Here is a 17,687-nt window from a genome sequence, read left to right as displayed (position 1 = left end):
CCTTCATTTTTCCTCTTAGATTACTTCTCAGTCCCAATATACAAGTCAAATCCTGACTTTTCTCCTTAGATTTAGAACCACACCTCAGTATCACGTTTATTGCCACCTCACCCTGAACTCCAAAGCCAAGCTCATCTCTGCTCCAAACCTGTGTCTCCTCTTCTGCCCATTTTCCCTAGGACACTTATTGTTAAAATCATACAAGATAGAAACCTTGGAGTCAGTTTGACCTCCATCACTTTCTGTCCCCACGGCTGCTGGCTTAATTTATGTACTTGGTATCTTTTCCAGAATGCCACCTAGCCTCCTAATCTGTCTCCCTGTGTTTAGATGTTACCGTCAATAAGCCATCACTTCCTCTAATGCAGAGTTTTTTTTTTCAAATATGCACAAATTATGCTGCTTCTTCATCAAAATCCATTGATGGCTAACCAGAAAGAAGGAAAAGTTAATACATGTTCCTTCTAGAAAAATATAAAGACACTGAATAAATTTTTTTTATAATCCCAACACTCAGGTTGGGATGTCAACAGTTTGACTTGTATATATTTTGAACTTAGAGAAGGGTTATATTAAAGTGTGGTTCCATCTGTTTCTTCTTCTAGCACAGTCTCCACTGTACCCTATGCTAACCCTGCTCTAAACCAACTCCTGCCTGTGGGCCCAGTCTAGCCCGCTGCCAATTTTTCTGTGTGCCACATACACTAAGAAAGGTTCTTACAGTTTTAAACCCCTGGAGAAAAGGGAATATTGTGACATGAAAATTATATAAAATTTAAACTTCAGCACCCATGAATGGAGTTTTATTGGCACAGAGCCAGATTCGTTTGTTTAAGCCTTGTCTTCAACTACTTTTGCACTAGAGAGGCTTAATTTAGTAGTTTCAACAGAGACCTGCAGCCCACATAGTTTAAAATATTGACTTTCAGCCTTTTCACAGGCAGTGTGCTGACTCTCGGTTTAGCCATAAGGAGCGCACAGAAAGTACTCTCATAGTGTCTTTCCTCAGGCAGCGCCTTTGGCTTAGGCTGTCATCCCCTCATTTCATTTGTTCCCAGAGTTCTTCGTTTCCTTGTTTAAATTGTCCTAACACTTGGACTTGCCATCTTACCAAGTGTGTCACTGAGTTACACATCATTGTATCCAGGTCTCTCTCCTCTAGAGAGGAAACATAACGGCCATGACTTTCTGTCATTCCTTTTCTTGCAACACCCTTCTAGTCATAATATTCTTCTACACAACAGATGATCAATAAGTCTTTGTTGACTACTGACTGAAGCTGACTTTGGGGGTGGGGGCTGAATTTGAGAAAATAATTACTATTTTAAATAATCTTTCTCTAGGAAAGCTTGATTTCAAATAATAAGCTTGTTTATGAACTTTTGGAATATCACTCCCCAGCAAGCGAAGGACCACATTTTTATCTAAATCCTGAATATTTGCTATTGTGATGGAGCAGATAGGAGAGAGCCAGACTTAAAGGGAGAAGTGCTTTGAGATCTGCATCCCATCCCTTCTTTGTATACAGAAGGCCACTCGGCATCCCTGATGTACTTTAAACAATAATCAAGTCACACAGACTAGAAGGGAATATTTGCATCCCTTTAGGCTAGGAGAAGGGGAGCTTCTGGGGCATATTTGGCTGGTCCTGGCCTCTACCTGTTGTTCTTGGGTACAGGTCAATACCCTTGCTAAGTAGCATCTATCTTATACTGCTACCTGAGTTAGAGTTGACCATGCATGTATTCACGTGAGAATAAGACAGCCACTGTAGTCAGTGTTACGCATGTACAGACTACTATGAGTTGTAATGAGATTCATCATTCATGACAGGGGGTGTAGAGAAGTCCAGACACAAGTTGATTGTGGCACCCAAGGCAGTTTCTCCCTCTGAGGAAACAGACCGCAACATTGAAAAACACATTCCAAATAAGAGGAATATACTCAGTTTTTAGTACTGAACAGTTTTTAAGTATGATACAAAATCATTTTATATGTTTTTATGATAAGCCTTAATAGGAAAGATAATATCCAAACAGTATTAGAAACATGCATCTACGAGAACCATTAGATGATATACATCAACATTATTAAACAGGTAAATGTGAGAGGAGGAAAAAAATGTCAGACCCTGATACATAGAAATGAGGGAACTTATTTCTTAAGTGATGAAATCAGTGTAAAACTTTCATACTAGAACACACCTTGGACATTTATATAATGAAAAAAATCAAACATGAACTATTAAATGATTACCTAGAGAATAGTTCATACTTTTCTAAGAAATATTTTAACAAAATATTTGACATTTTTGTGTCTCAAGTATTTCCAGTGTCTTGAACAAATGCTTATGACTCTTTATGAGAAAGATTATTTTAAATATAAATTAGGTAGTACTCTGCTAGGTTAATCTTTTATTGTAGTGCAATAGAATGATCAGTTCAAGATTAAATATGTATTTCTCATTTCATAATAATATATAAACAAAAGGTTATTTTTAACAGTTTTCTAAAAATATTTCAGTTTGGAAAAACCCCTGGCATAAACAAATAACTTGGTAACTAAGGATTCTTAGTCTATTTTAATATTAAGAAAATACAAAGAGCCTTTTACTCTGTGACTGTAGCAACATATAAAAGTGGCAGAACCTTTTTAACCTTTCCAGCACCAGAAAGTTAACAAATATAAAATGACCATAAAGGGGCATATTACTGTCCTTGCTTTTGTGATGGTAATATTTTTAGCAGTGCTAAAAGGTGAGCTTTAGTATCCCATAGCTTGAAATTTTCAGACTATTTTCCACACACAAAAAATAAAAAACTATAAATTCTCAAGGTTTTTTTTTTTAAGTTGTAAGTTTTTCAACTTTAATTACAGTCTTAAATATTTTATGATCAAGTTTTCTTTTTTCATTAACCTTTATTCTTCAGTTAGCTTTATCTTTAGGGCAGTCTTACAGTTGAGGACAGAGAAAGCCGAAGCGTTCCTCTGCACGTGACTATATACCCGCTTTGCCATCATATTTTTAAGGACTACGTGGCTTGAGCAGCACCTCTCTCTTACTGCTCTGAGGAATTCTGCTGCTGACTCTTCTTCCTGGCAGCGGTTACCCTTGCAGTACTTAACTCATAGCTTGTTATCTCAAAAAAATAGAAGCAATGTCTTGTTGCATCTAGATGTCAGCACGTGATTTCTATCTTGTAACTTAGTAATTCCTTGGAAACAGAGTGATAAAAAGTTTACTTTGTATTGAATAATTACTTTATTATAATAATGTAAACCAATATAGATAACATGCATTTAAAATATTTTAAGTTTAAATATTTATATAATGTTTTATAATATATATGTGTATATATATATTTACTTTTAGCATATAGTATCACCAGGATTATAAAATATTAGCACTGGAAAGAACTTTGGAGACCATCCAAAACAAGTTTTCTTTTCACTAATGAGGAAACCGAGGTTCAGAAAGACGAAGTAACATATGCCTAGGATATTATAATTTAAATGTTCAAGTATTAAACTTACTAGTTTGAACAGTTTCCCAACTACATGGCTTTTCAACTATAGTAACCATTAATATATATATATATATATTTTTAAATTTAGTTAAGAATTGGTTCATCTCTGGTTGTCCTAAAGTTATGTTGTCAAGAATTAATAAAAAAAAAAAAGTTGCTACCTGTTAGCAGAAAGATACAAACAGCCAACAAAAGCTTAATGAATGTTACTTAAATTGACTTACGATTTTACAAACTTAAATTTCTTTTTATAGGTTAAAGTTTTGCTTAGGGAAGTTAAAAAAGGAAAAACAGTTACTTCATACTTGTATTTCTCTATGCACAAACATCTATTTGTGTTCTTTCATCAGAATCTGATGATGTTTTTATTATGATTTTTAGTACACTCTTTTTGGCTGATATAATGAAATTATAAAATTTTTTAATGTCTTTAGTTATTTTAAGTAAATGCATAATAGATTAAATAACCAGAAAAAATATTTTGTTTATTTAGGACATTGAAATGACCCACTCCAATTATGTGTTTTAATCCATTCCCTTTTTTGCCCCTACACTGTCAGTTTAAATGCTGATTTAACTAATGGTCTAGCTAACAATGAGAATGGCTCACAGAAGTTACCCATTGGGAGTCTGGGATCAAATGTACACACTGCTATATTTAAAATAGATAACCAACAAGGACCTACTATATAGCATAGGGTTTTCTGCTCAGTATTCTGTAATAACTTAAATGGGAAAAGAATTTGAAAAAGAACAGATACATGTATATGTATTGTTGAATCACCTTGCTGTACACCTGAAACAAACACCTTATTAATCAACCATTAAAAAAAAAAAGTTACCAAACTTAAACACCATAAGTCCAAGTTCTTATCAGCATCTGCTTCCACCCCTGACCTTTTCTCACCACAAGCCTGATCCCATTACAGGAACTAGTTCAGAGGAATTGCCCTGATATAAAACATAGAATGAGGTGAATTAACATAACTATGACATTTTTATTTCATATTTACATGTACTAATTTAGAATGGAATAAAAAGCACGTGTGTTTTCTTTATTTTCAGCACAGAATTTTCTTTCTTTTTCAGCTTTTTAATTAAATGAAGCCAAGTGGGATTTGCATAAAGTGAATGTTTACCGTGAAGACAGAGTGTTCCTGACATACTAGTTCGAATTCTTGAGTTCATTTCCTTGCTAATTGTGATAATCCAGCTGTTTATTGTACAGTTTTTTTAAATGTGCGTTTTCCTAGTAAACTTAATTTATAGACATGGATGGTTAAATTTAATACGGAAGTTTCAAAGGCAACATCGAAGTGTTTCTCAAGCATATTACATTCAGTGTATGCTATAGATTGAAATAAGTGACAATGTAATTATGAATTCATGCTTTTAAACTGTTCACTCGTTAGTAAAGAAAACCATAATGTTAGTAAAGGAAACCTATGAAATGTATCTTAAACAATTCTTGGGATTGTACAGAGATAGGTGTATGCATGAAAATATGTCATGTACTAAAAAACTCTTCTTTCTGCAGTTTCAGTATAAAGGACGTGCATGGTTACAAACAGCCTTCTGTTCTTATTCATTGTAACTAGATAAAGGAGATAGGACAGGGGCCTGGATCAGTCGTACTTGAATGCCTACCCTGGGACATGAAGGTCCTTCCCAGGACATAAAGTGAACATGACTAAATCAACATGTCTCAAGGCGTCAGGAGACGAAAGCAACACCCCAGAACTAGGAATTAATTCTCCACCTTTAGAAGTGTCACCCAAGAATCCAGATTTACAGCCACAAAACTAATCCACTATGGACATTTTCCCCTTGTGTTACATGGAAGAAGCTTCTCATCAAAATCTTATTCCCAGACCTAGATAGAGATTAGTTACCCTAATATGAGTGACTCAATGAAGCTTTCTTGAAAATCCAGTATAGGAGTGTAACCATTATGTTTGTATATTGTATTTTAGTTTATAAAGCACTTCCCCATATGTTATGGTATTTTTTTCTTCACACCAATCCTGTAAATCAGACAGGAATTTAGACAGGAAGTGTAAATTTTATCTGACTTATTCAAGTACTGGAAGCTGAAAGCTGCAAAGAAAAAACAGAGCTTGTAACTGGGCTTTCAGACTCTCAAACCTGAATTTCTATTTTCTGTGGTGCTACCTAAAGAAGGACTTAGAAACACAGTTATTTGGTCAACTAAGTAAACTTTTTTTTTTAGGCTTTGTTATCTAATTTTCATTAAGATCTGAGTAATAGACCATGGAGAACTTTGTTAGTTGAGAGTTCTAGCTGTGTAGTCTCAAACCAGGACCCAGGTGTCTATCCAGTGACCCTACCTGTTTTGTACCTATGAAATTCAGTAAAGAATGGGAAATATAAAAGCCTACAAGGGTATATGAAGTTAAATCCTAGTGCAGCATGTGCGCTAGCAGGAAGAAAGCTATCTTTTCAAAATATGATTATATTCAGCAAAAATTATGAAGTAATTTCTGAACTATGTTAACCTTATCTCACATTCCCAAAATCTGTTATTAAAAATCACATTCATTCCCCTAATTCCTGTTAACAGATTGATAAATTCAGTATTGGAATGGCATTTATGGAAAATGCTGTGAGTGATCATCATAATTTGTTTAATGTCTACACCTAGGTAGCATTTGACCTGTAAATCTTAATCCGCCTAGTACTTTTCCATTTTCTAAAGTTTATTCAGAACAAACATCAAAATTGGAGTTTGAAGCCAAATTTTACATTGAGTAAATGTCTGTTAATTACAGTTACTTATGTTTGTCCCCTTAAAGCTCAAAATTCTTACTAACAACACACATCTAATCTCTCTGTATAAAGCCTAATAATGTTTAATCATGACCAAAGATAGAGAATTCTCAGACACTGTGACTTAGGTAAGGAGAACTTCCCTATCCCAGATTAGTAAAAATAATAACAAAAAATTTTAAAAGAAAAAATTCTAGCCTATATTCTGTAAATGTCTCTGAATATTAAAAATATGCCAACTATAAAAACTTTTTTTTTTTCAGAATTTCAGTTTAAAAAGATGTTGCTTCTCTATAGACATTATTGCATTAGGGAAAGGAAAAAATCTGCCTTAAAATAAGCTGTTATGGGAAAGTGCTACAGGCAAAACTACAGAGAGTGGCTAAAATGTAATTTGCTTTTAGAATGTAGCATGTGTAAAATCACATACAAAATATGTATCTTTACCTTTCCCAAATAATGTAAATTGAAAAATTAATTTGTACATGATATGTTACATCCTCCAGCGTCACTTCAGCTAGATTCACTGTGTGGAAGACTCCCTTGAAAACGTATTGTATGTTTAACAATCTCCAGTTAGAATAAGAGGAATTAACTTTCCTACTCAGTTGGAGAGAAAAAAATCTTAATATAAAATTCCATCTAAAGGAGTGAAATTCCATTTAAATCTTAATATAAAAATTTCATCTATAATAACATCTGATGAATAAAGTGTTCCATTTTCCATAGCACACTGTTCCTTGCATTAGATATTCACATGAGTAAGCCCAGTAGTGCTGTGTGTTTACTGTAATTTCTTTTTTGCACATGGAGTAATATCCTTGTCAGTCACAATTCAGCAAGCATGGTGATTTGGGAAGATGAGATCTTGTGACCAGAAAGCTTGCCAAGTATTCCCTTTCTTGCTGTTATGAGAACCTCTTTAAGGGTACTTAAAGGGAGTGGTTATTCTAAATAAGGCATGACATACCGAGATCAAAGAGGTTAAACATCATGTTTTAAGAAGGACTGGTGACAGGGGCAAACACATTAGCTGTAGCATCTAGGGACAAAACATTTGAGTGGCCTCTTGGAGACTTAATGTTCCTCAGAGTCCACAAAGTTTAAAACATTAAGATGTTTTTCATACTCCAGCAGGCAGCTATACTGGCTCTAACCAATAATCTAATGGTATTTTTTCTAATAGTGGGAAAGGGTGAGCATACTAGCTAGTTACACTCAGAGGGTACAAGTATGTACACATTAGCCCCTAAATTTCCTTATATAATTCATGCACATCTGTCATTTTTTAATTTCCCATACTCTTTTTATCTATTTATATTTCTGAAATATATGCAAATTTTTATATCATAACTAGAGTGTAAGCACACAAAGTTTTAATAAAGATCACATATTCAGACTATAATACGAAAATCATGTCATATTCACCCAAATGTTGGTGCATCTACTTCCGTTAAAAATATGCATATATGTCAACAAAAATGGCAGAATGAAAAACTCTAGGGACCTACCCCCTCCATAGAAACACCGCAGACTGGCATAAGTCAATTTTATTGAAAGTCTGTAAAATAGTTAAAGGCTTACAAGAACTAAGTAAATGCTAAAAAGAAAACAGCAAACAAACAAACCTGAAACCCAGATGAGATAGCTTAATGGTATTTCATCTTCCTCTTCCTCCACCCTTCTCCCCAGTCAGCCTCTTAAAAAGGGTAGCCTGTGCTCCTAGTGTGAATGCCTGGTTCTGGAGGACGCAGAACAGACCTTGTTCCCAAGGAACAGTGTTTTGACCTGTCTGGAGGCTCCTGGGAGAACTGATACAAGGGGCCTGCCTTTGTTTCACCCAACTCAGAAGTTACTCAGGGTAGCAAAGAGACTACACACAGAGGGTGTTTCTCTAAAACTCTGAAGGTAAGTGAACATGCTGCTGCCTGAGCAAAAGATAATAGCTGGAACAAACAAACAACAGACACAGCTGAAAGCCTGAGAGAAAAACTGGGGCGTGACATACTTCAGGGAATAAGAGCTTTGAGAAGCAACCACGTATTGTAAGGAATATAAAAAGACCTGCCAATAACCCAGGACAGGATGAACCCTCATGAAAAATCTGAGACAACCTTAAGCTTTTACTTCTTGCTGATCTTTACACCCAAGCCCAAGCAGGAAGTGAAGGCTAAAGCAGAGCTGTACACACCCTAGGTAAGTGCTGAAGGGACACCACAACACAGAGTGCATCTGCAAAGACCAGTAAAGTATTTTCTTTTGTTTCCTTGTATTTCTTTTTGTCTCTAGGAATTTAAGGAAAGCTCTGTCATACCACAAGCTGACCACTAAGCTAATGAAATAGAAACTTCACAGGCCACACAAGATAAAAAATACAGTTTTTACAAAAACAATTTTGAAAAGTCATGAACTACAACCTACAACAAGCAACAAAAACTCTGAAGAGGGAGCAGAATTCAATTTCCAGAGTTGCATATTATAGTACTCAGAATGACCAGTTTCAAGAAATAAAAGCATACAAGAGAACGTAGTCTATTCACAGAAAAGAAGAAATTTAGCAGAAAATTATCCTTGAGGAAGCACAGACATGGACTTACTAGATAAAGACTATAACTGTCTTTAATATACTCAGCTAAATGAAACCATCAACAACTAAAGGAAACAAGGTGAACAATATCTCAAATAGAGACTATCAGTAAAGTAAAAGAAATTATAAAAGGAATCAAATACAAACTATGAAGCTAAAAAATACTATAATTGAATTGAGAAATTCATTAGGGGGACTCACAGCAGAACAGACAGATGTAAGAATCAGTGAACTTGAAGCTAGGGCAATTGAAATGATCCAGTCTGAGGAACAAAAACAAAACAAAAAGAATGAAAGAAAAATGAGTAGAGCCTATGAGGCCTAAGAGACCTTCAGACACCATGAAGTAGACACCATGAAATAAAAAGTACTGATTCTCATATAGCCAGAGCCAGTCCAGGTAAAAGAAAGCGGTAACTTGTGCTATAGTGCCACCTACTGAAAAACAAAAGAAAGGCCTCTTATTACCAACCTGTTAAATTGTTAGAATTAAAGTAAAAGACAAGCTTTACCTAAAGAACAAAGGTATTTGCTACTTCAGAATGTGCAGGCAGAGGAACAACTCACCAAGCACCATGAAAAACCATGGTAAGATAGTGTCACAGAAAGAAAATGACAGTTCTCCAGAAACCAAACTTAAAGTCACAGAACACTGCAACCTGAGAGAATTCAAAATAACTGTCATGAAGAAACAAGCTAAATCAGAAAAATCAGAAAGGCAGTTCAGTGAGATCAAGAATCAGATCAATGAGCAGAAAGAACACTTTACCAAAGAGACTGAAACCCTAAAAAAAAAAAAAAAAAGAAAGAAAGAAACAAAACCAAATTCTGGAGCTGAAGAACTCAGTAAATGAGATGAAGAACTTTTTTGAAAGCATTGGAAATTTGAGTTTGTGAATTTTCTCTTTCACTAGAACTCTAGAAATGATTCAGGTAGAAGAAGAGAGAATATTTTGTAAAAATGAAATTTTGTGAAAACTATTTGACTCTATTAGGAAAGACAGCATGAGGATAATGGATATACCAGAAGGAAAAGAGAGGAAGGAGAACAGTGCAGAGAGTTAAGGAAGTATTAGCTGGTAAATTCCCAATCCTGGGGAAGTAACTGTATACAAAATCCATGAAACTAAGAGAACACCTAATTATCTCAACACAAAAAGACCTTCTCTGGTACACATTACGAGTGGCAAAAGTCAGTGGCATAGAAAGAAATTTAAAAGCAGCCAGAGAAAAAAAGACAGTAACCTACAAAGGAATCTCCATTAGGCTATCAGCTGATTTCCCAGAGAAATACTACAGGCCAGGAGAGAATGGAATGACAGACTCAAAATACTGAAAGAAAAACCGTCAGCCAGTAATACTATTTCCAGCAAAGTTATCCTTCAGATGTGAAGGGGAAATAGAGGATTTACCAGATGAAGAAAAGCTGAGGAAGTTAATCTCCACTAGACCTGCCTTATAAAGAAGTATTGAATGGCAGTTCTACCTGAAATGAAAAGGCAAAAGTACATAAAGCTTTGAGTAAAGTGGAAGGTGGAAAGAATCCGAAAATCAAAACTCTGTATCAGGATAAGTTGTTACACATTTAATTATAGCATAAAAATTAAAGGGAAAAAAAGCTGTAAAAATAGCTATAGCTACTTCAATTCGGTAACAAACTCACAAAATAAAAAGGGGTCATTTGAAACAACAACAACAAAAGCCCAGAGTTACTAGAAGGAAGGAAATAATAAAGATCAGAGCAGAAATTAACGAAATAGAGACTAAACCTACAGTATAAAAGGTCAGTGAAACTAAGTGCTGGTTATTTGAAAAGATGAAATTGACAAAGTTTTAGCTAGACTGACTAAGAAAAAAATGGGGGAAGGCTAAGCTAAATAAAAATCAGAAACAGTAGAGGAGAAATTACAGTGGATACAACAGTAACATGAAAGATTATGAAGAATACTATGAACTACATACCAACAAATTAGACAACCCAGAAGAAATAGATAAAATCTTAGAATCATACAAACTTCCAAAAGTAAATCAAGAAGGAACAGAAAACCTGAATAGACCAATTACTAGTAAAGATATTGAAATAGTAATGAAAAAGCTCCCCAAATAGTAAAATCCAAATTAGAAAGCTTCACAGGTGAACTCTAGCAAACATTCAAAGACAATCCTTCTCAAACACTTTCAGAAAATTGAAGAGGAGGGGATGCTTCCTACTCATCTTCCAAGGCCAACATTACCTTATACCAAAACCAAACAAGGACAACACAGACATCAACGCCAATGCAAAAATCCTAAACCAAATATTAGCAAACAAAACACAACATTAAATTTAAAAGATCATATAGCATGATCAAGTGGGGTTTATTCCAGGAATGTAAGAATGGTTCAACATTTGCAAATCAACCAACATGATACACCACATTAACAAAATGAAACAAAAGCATATGATCATCTCAGTAATGCAGAAAAACTTTGATAAGATTCAACACTTATTTATGATTTAAAAAAAAAAACTCACAACAGGTATAGAAGAATACCTAAACATAATAAAGGCCATATATGACAAGCCCACAGCTATCACAGTCAACAATGAAAACCTGAAAGCTATCCCTCTAAGATCAGGGACAAGACAAGGATGCCCACCTCTCACCACTCTCATTCAACATAGTATTGGAAGTCCTAGCCAGGCCAATTAGACAAGACTGAGAAATAAACACTGAAATTGTAAAGAAAGTAAAATTGTCACTAAAGATGACATGCTCTTATATATGGAAAACCACAAAAACTCCACCAAAAAGCCAATAAAAATAATGAATACAAAGTTGCAAGGTATAAAAATCAATATACAAAAAGATGTTGCTTTTCTATACACTAACAATGAACTCAGTGAAAGAGAAACTATGAAAACAATCCTATTTACAATCAGCGAAAAAGAATAAAATAAATTGGACAAAGGTGGTAAAAAGACCTGTCCACTAAAAACTGTAAGACACTGTTGAAAGAAATTGAGAACACAGAGAAGCGGGAAGATATTTTATGTTCATGAATTGGAAGAATTCACATTACTAAAATGTCCATATTACTTGAAACAATCTACAAACTCTGAAATCCCTATCAATATCCAATGACATTTTTTACAGAAATAAAACAAAAAATCCTAAAATTTGTAGGGAACCTTGAATAGCTAAAGGAATTCTGAGAAAAAAGAAAGCTGGAGCTATCACGCTCCCTGATTGCAAATTATACTACAAAGCTATTGCAATCAACACAGCATGGTATGGGCAAAAACAAAACAAAAAAACAAACATAAACATCAATGGAACAGAACTGAAAGCCCAGAAATAAGCCCAGACATACAGGGACAATTAATTTACAACAGAGGAACAAAGAACATACAATGTGGAAAGGATTACCTCTTCAATAAATGGTGTTGAAAATCTGGACAGCCACATGAAAAGGAAATGATGATTTTTTTGTACCATACACAAATATTAACTCAAAATGCATTACAGATGAATACAAGACCTAAAACCATATAAAATTCCTATAAGAAAACATAGGCAGTATGCTCTCTGACTTAGGTCTTAGCAATATCTTTCTGGATATGTCTCCTCAGGCAAGGGAAACAAAAGCAAAAATAAACAAATGGGACTACATCAAATTTAAAAGCTTCTGCACAGTAAAGGAAATCATCAACAAAATTAAAAGACCTACCAAATGGGAGAAGATATTTGCAAGTCATATCTGATAAGGAGTTAATATTCCAAATATATAAAGAACTCATAACAAAAAACAAACAACTCAATCAAAAAAAATGGGCAGAAGATCTGAATAAACATTTTTCCAAATAAGACACAGATGGCTAACAGGCACGTGAAAAGATGTTCAACATCACTAATTATTAGGAAAATGCAAATCAAAACCACAATAAGATATCACCACACACCCATTAGAATTGCTATTATAAAAAAGGTGAGAAATAACAAGCGTTGGAGAGGATGTGGAGTAAAGGGAATCCTCGTATATCGTCAGTGGGAATGTAAATTGGTGCAGCCACTATGGAATACGGTATGGAGGTTCCTCAGAAAAGTAAGACTAGAACTACTATATGATCCAGGTATTCAACTTTTGGGTATTTATCCAAAGATACAAAACCACTAACTTGAAAAGATACATGAACATGTATGTTCATCACAGCACTATTTACTACAGGCAAGATATGGAAACAACCCAAGTACCCACTGATGGATGAATGGATAAAGATTTCATGGGGTATTTCATTGTTCCTTAGAGGAAAAGCTTTAAGTCTTTCGCTGTTCAGGATGATGCTACCTGTGTATTTTCACAAATGTCCTTTATCAAGCTGAGAGCCCCAAAATATACCTATAGTCTCTGTTTTAATTTTTTACAAGGGTGCCAAGATCTTTCAATGAAGGAAGAATAGTCTCTTCAAGAAGTAATAATGGGACAACTGGATTCCCACAGGCAAAAGAATGAAGTTGGAGACTTACTTCATGTCATTTACAAAAAACTGACTCAAAATGGATCAAAGACCTAAATGTAAGAGCTAAAACTTCGAAATCTTAGAAGGAAACATAGACGTTAAATCTTCATGATCTTAGATTTGGCAATGGTTTCTTGGATATGACACCAAAAACACAAGCAAGAAAATAAATTGGACTTCAGCAAAATTAAAAATTTTTGTGCAAAAGACATTTTCAAGAGAGTAAAAAGACAATTCACAGAATTAGAGAAAATCTACATATTGAATCTGATAAGGATTTACTATCTAGACTATATAAAGAAATTTTACAAGTCAACAACAAAAAGATAAAGTCCCAGTTAAAAATAGATGTTGTGGGCTTCCTAGGTGGCTCAGTGGTTAAGAATCCACCTGCCAATGCAGGGGACACGGGTTCGAGCCCTGCCCCAGGAAGATCCCACATGCCACAGAGCGCCACAACTATTGAGCCTGTGCTTTAGAGCCCGTGAGCCACAACTATTGAGCCCATGTGCTGCAACTACTGAAGCCCATGCGCCTAGAGCCTGTGCTCCGCAACGAGAGAGGCCACAGCAATGAGAAGCCTGCACACCACAAGGAAGAGTAGCCCCCACTCGCCGCAACTAGAGAAAACCGTGTGCAGCAACGAAGACCCAACACAGCCAATAAATAAATAAATAAATAAATAAATAAATAAATAAATTTATTAACAAAAAAAAAAGATATTGTGGGTTGAATTGTGTTCCACCCAAGAAAGATATGTGAAAGTCTTCAGAACAGTACCTCAGAAGGGCTGGTTTGGAAAGTTGCTGCCGATGTAATTTGTTAATGTAAGGTCATACTGTAATAGGGTGGACCCCAAATAGAATAAGACTGGTGCCCTTAGACAAAGGCAACTATATGAAGACAGACAAAGGGAGAATTCCATATGGAGGATTGGCAGGATGCAGCTACAAGGTAAAGAATGCTAAGGATTGCCAGCAAATCACCAGAAACTAAGAAGAGACAAGGAAGGAGTCCCCTGAAGATTTCAGGGGGAACATGGCCCTGCCAACACCTTCATTTTAGACTTCTAACCTCCAGAACATTGAGGCCATGAATTTCTGTTGTATTATGCCATACAGTTTGTGAGCTTTGTTGCAGGAGTCCTAAGAATCTAATACAGTGGGCAAAGACTTGAGTAAACATTAAGACAGAGATACAAAACCAGCCAACAAACACATGAAAAGATGCTCAATATGTCATTAGTTATTAGGCAAATGCTACATCAAAAATCAAAATGAGATACCACTTCACACCTACCAGAAAGGCTGTAATTTAAAAAGAAAAAAACAAGTGTTAGCCAACATGTGGAAAAGTGGGAGCCCCCATTCACACATTACTAGTGTGCATGTCAAATGAATAAGCTACTTTTGGAAACAATTTAATGGTTTCTCAATCAATTAAATACATAATTACCATAAGACCCAGCAATTCCACTCCTAGGTATACACCCCAAAGAACTGAAAACAGATGTCCAAACAAAAATATGTACATGAAGGTACAAAGCAGCACTATTTATAACTGTCAACAGAGAGAACAACCCAAATGGCCATTAGCTGATGAATGGATAAACAACATGCGTGTATCCATGCAATGAAACATTACTCAGCCATAACAAGGAATGAATTGCTGATACACGCTAAAACATGTGAACCTTGAAAACATGATGTTAAATGAAAGGATTCAGACATAAAAAGCCACACATTGTATACTTCCATTTATATGAGATGCCAACAACAAAAATCTATAGACATAGAAAGCAGATGAGTGGTTGTTAGAAGTTGGAGGCAGGAGAAAGATGGGATGTGACTACACAATGGTTTTAGTGGGGTGACAAATACTATGGAACTAGACAGTGATGGTTGTTGAACAACATTGTAATGTATTTAATACATTGAGTATACACATTAGAATGGTTAGAATGATAAATTTTGTGTTTATTTTACGAACGCAAAGAAATTACGCATATAACTTTAAAAAAAATTTTGGCAACCTATAACCAATGCTATTCAAAAAGACATGATCCTGTCGTCAGGACTTTCAGAGTCTAAATTAGGTACATAATGACCAAAAAGGTAGATTTATAGATATATACATATGTATATATAAATGAAATATCCATAATGGTAAAAAGGCAAAATTCTTTTATAGAAAAGAGGCATTGCTTTTGAAGGTGCCTTTTTTACCCTGTTGTGCCTTTGTATAGGAGTAAAGAGGTTGATGAGTGTGGAAAGCAAGAGAAAAATGGGCAGAAATCAGGATACTCAAACTGATGTAGAAAAACGAAATCAAGTTAAATGGTGCGGGGGGGGGGGGGGGTGTGAGGTTAATTGTTTTTCAGTACTTTTTTGAAAATTCTTCTTAAATTTTACTATATAGTTTTTAAATAGAGAAAAGATATGCCTATCTAATTCACTGCTTTTTCAAATGCATGGAAGTTTCTGTATGGTACAGCATATTTAGTGTAAGACTATGAGAAGGACAGTAGCCTTGAAGAATATCTTCACTGGTGATTTTATGTCAGCATCTTTTCAGGTGATTATGAGAAAAATTCATTCTCCTTTTTAAGCTTTTTAATTTCTGGTGCCTCATTTTCACCTACGATCATGTAGCTACACCTGTTTCTATGATCCCTAGGGAAGAAGGCATTTCTATATTTAGCATGTATTTTTAGATTCCTTTATGAAAGGACGGATTCCTGAAAGTGTGAGCATGCGCTTTCCATTCCTCTGGGAAAGAAGGCTGTTGCTTGATACTTAGGGAATACTATTTTTGAAGCACCCTTGCAATATTTGATGTGTCGATATGCTGCTTTCAAATTTCAGCCCTATCACACCTCAAAATGCATGGATTTAGATTTCTTATTTGCCCATGTATTCATATTTGCAAGTTTCAATGCAGTTTTTAACCTTCTCTATATTACCATTATTTAGTGTTAAGAAGTTTTAAAATTCAGTATCACTGCGCTAGATACTGAAATCCATTTTTAACATTCTTCGGGGACGTTTAGTAGTATCTTTTGTCACATTCCTACTGTCTCTAATTGTCAATGGACTATATTATCATTTAAATATTTCTTCATAATTGTCTTACATTCTACCATTGCAAAATGATATTTTTTAAGCTCTTTATTGGAATATAATTGCTTTACATTCTTGTAGCAGCTTTGGAGGTACACCAAAGTGAACCAGCTGTATTTATACACATATCCCCATATCCACTCCCTCCCACGACTCCCTCCCACCCTCCCTGTCCTGGCCCTCTAAGGCATCACCAATCATCGAGTTGATCTCCCTTTGTTATGCAGCAACTTCCCACTAGCTATCTATTTTATAGTTGGTAGTGTATATATACCTATGCTACTCTCTCTCTTGTCCCAGCTTCCCCTTCACCAGTCCCCCCTGCCCCTGCAACCCCGTGTCCTCCAGTCCATTCTCTGCATCTGCATCTTTATTCTTGCCCTATCACTGGGTTCATCGGTACCATTTTTTTAGATTCCATATATATGAGTTAGCATACGGTATTTGTTTTCTTTCTGGCTTACTTTGCTCTGTATGACAGTCTCTAGGTCTATCCACCTCATTACATATAGCTCCATTTCATTCCTTTTTATGGCTGAGTAATATTCCATTGTATATATGTGCCACATCTTCATCCAGTCATCTGTTGATGGGCATTTAGGTTGTTTCCATGTCCTGGCTATTGTAAATAGTGCTGCAGTGAACATTATGGTACATGTTTCTTTTTGGATTATGGTACAAAATGTTATTTTAGAGCTTACTTTGAATATTATAATCATTTAAAGTGATGTCTTCCAAAATAATTCTATAAATCTCTGTATGATTAAACCTTTATTATGTGTAAAAAAAAAAAAAAAAAAAAAAACAAGGTAACATGATTACCTCACACCCTTATTGGGGGGTGAGAGGTATTACCAAGATGTTCCCAACATGAAAAAAGGCATAACTTGTCTCTATGGATTTCCCATAGTCCATATTCCCTTTATTTCAGTCCTCATTACTCATGACAGGAGATTTAATTTTATCCTATCTTGGTGACAGGGCACAAAAATTAATGGGTAGAAGATCTTACCATCTCTACATAGGCTGCTTAAAGATAAGCTTGAAAATATAATTCAGTCTTGCACTGTGCTAGATCTTAGTGGGTCAAGGAGGGAAGACAGAGTCCCACAACTCAAGCAGATGCAGAGTATACTAATCTTTTATATGGCACCTCTAACTCTGAA

At 35.2% G+C, this 17,687-nt stretch overlaps 1 protein-coding gene across 5 annotated transcripts in view; it reads left to right on the top strand.

Moving 5' to 3' along the window:
• Positions 1 to 6,991, top strand: part of TUSC3 (tumor suppressor candidate 3) — a 174,439-nt gene extending 167,448 nt beyond the window's left edge. For 3 of the 5 annotated variants that reach the window (XR_009047752.1, XM_057697257.1, XM_057697256.1), the window contains one exon: positions 4,617 to 5,091. Coding sequence is in view for 2 of the 5 variants with exons in the window: in XM_057697257.1 (XP_057553240.1) it covers positions 4,617 to 4,632 (16 nt within the window). In the remaining 3 variants the exon portion in view is untranslated. Of the gene's footprint in view, positions 1 to 4,616 lie in introns of all 5 variants that reach the window. The other 2 variants (XR_009047754.1, XM_057697255.1) reach the window with 2 other exon arrangements.
• Positions 6,992 to 17,687: the final 10,696 nt, after the last annotated feature.

Source organism: Hippopotamus amphibius, chromosome 10, assembly GCF_030028045.1.
Source record: "Hippopotamus amphibius kiboko isolate mHipAmp2 chromosome 10, mHipAmp2.hap2, whole genome shotgun sequence".
Taxonomy (NCBI): Eukaryota; Metazoa; Chordata; class Mammalia; order Artiodactyla; family Hippopotamidae; genus Hippopotamus; species Hippopotamus amphibius.
Note: the sequence above shows the minus strand (reverse complement) of the source record. Positions and strands in the feature narration are given on the sequence as shown.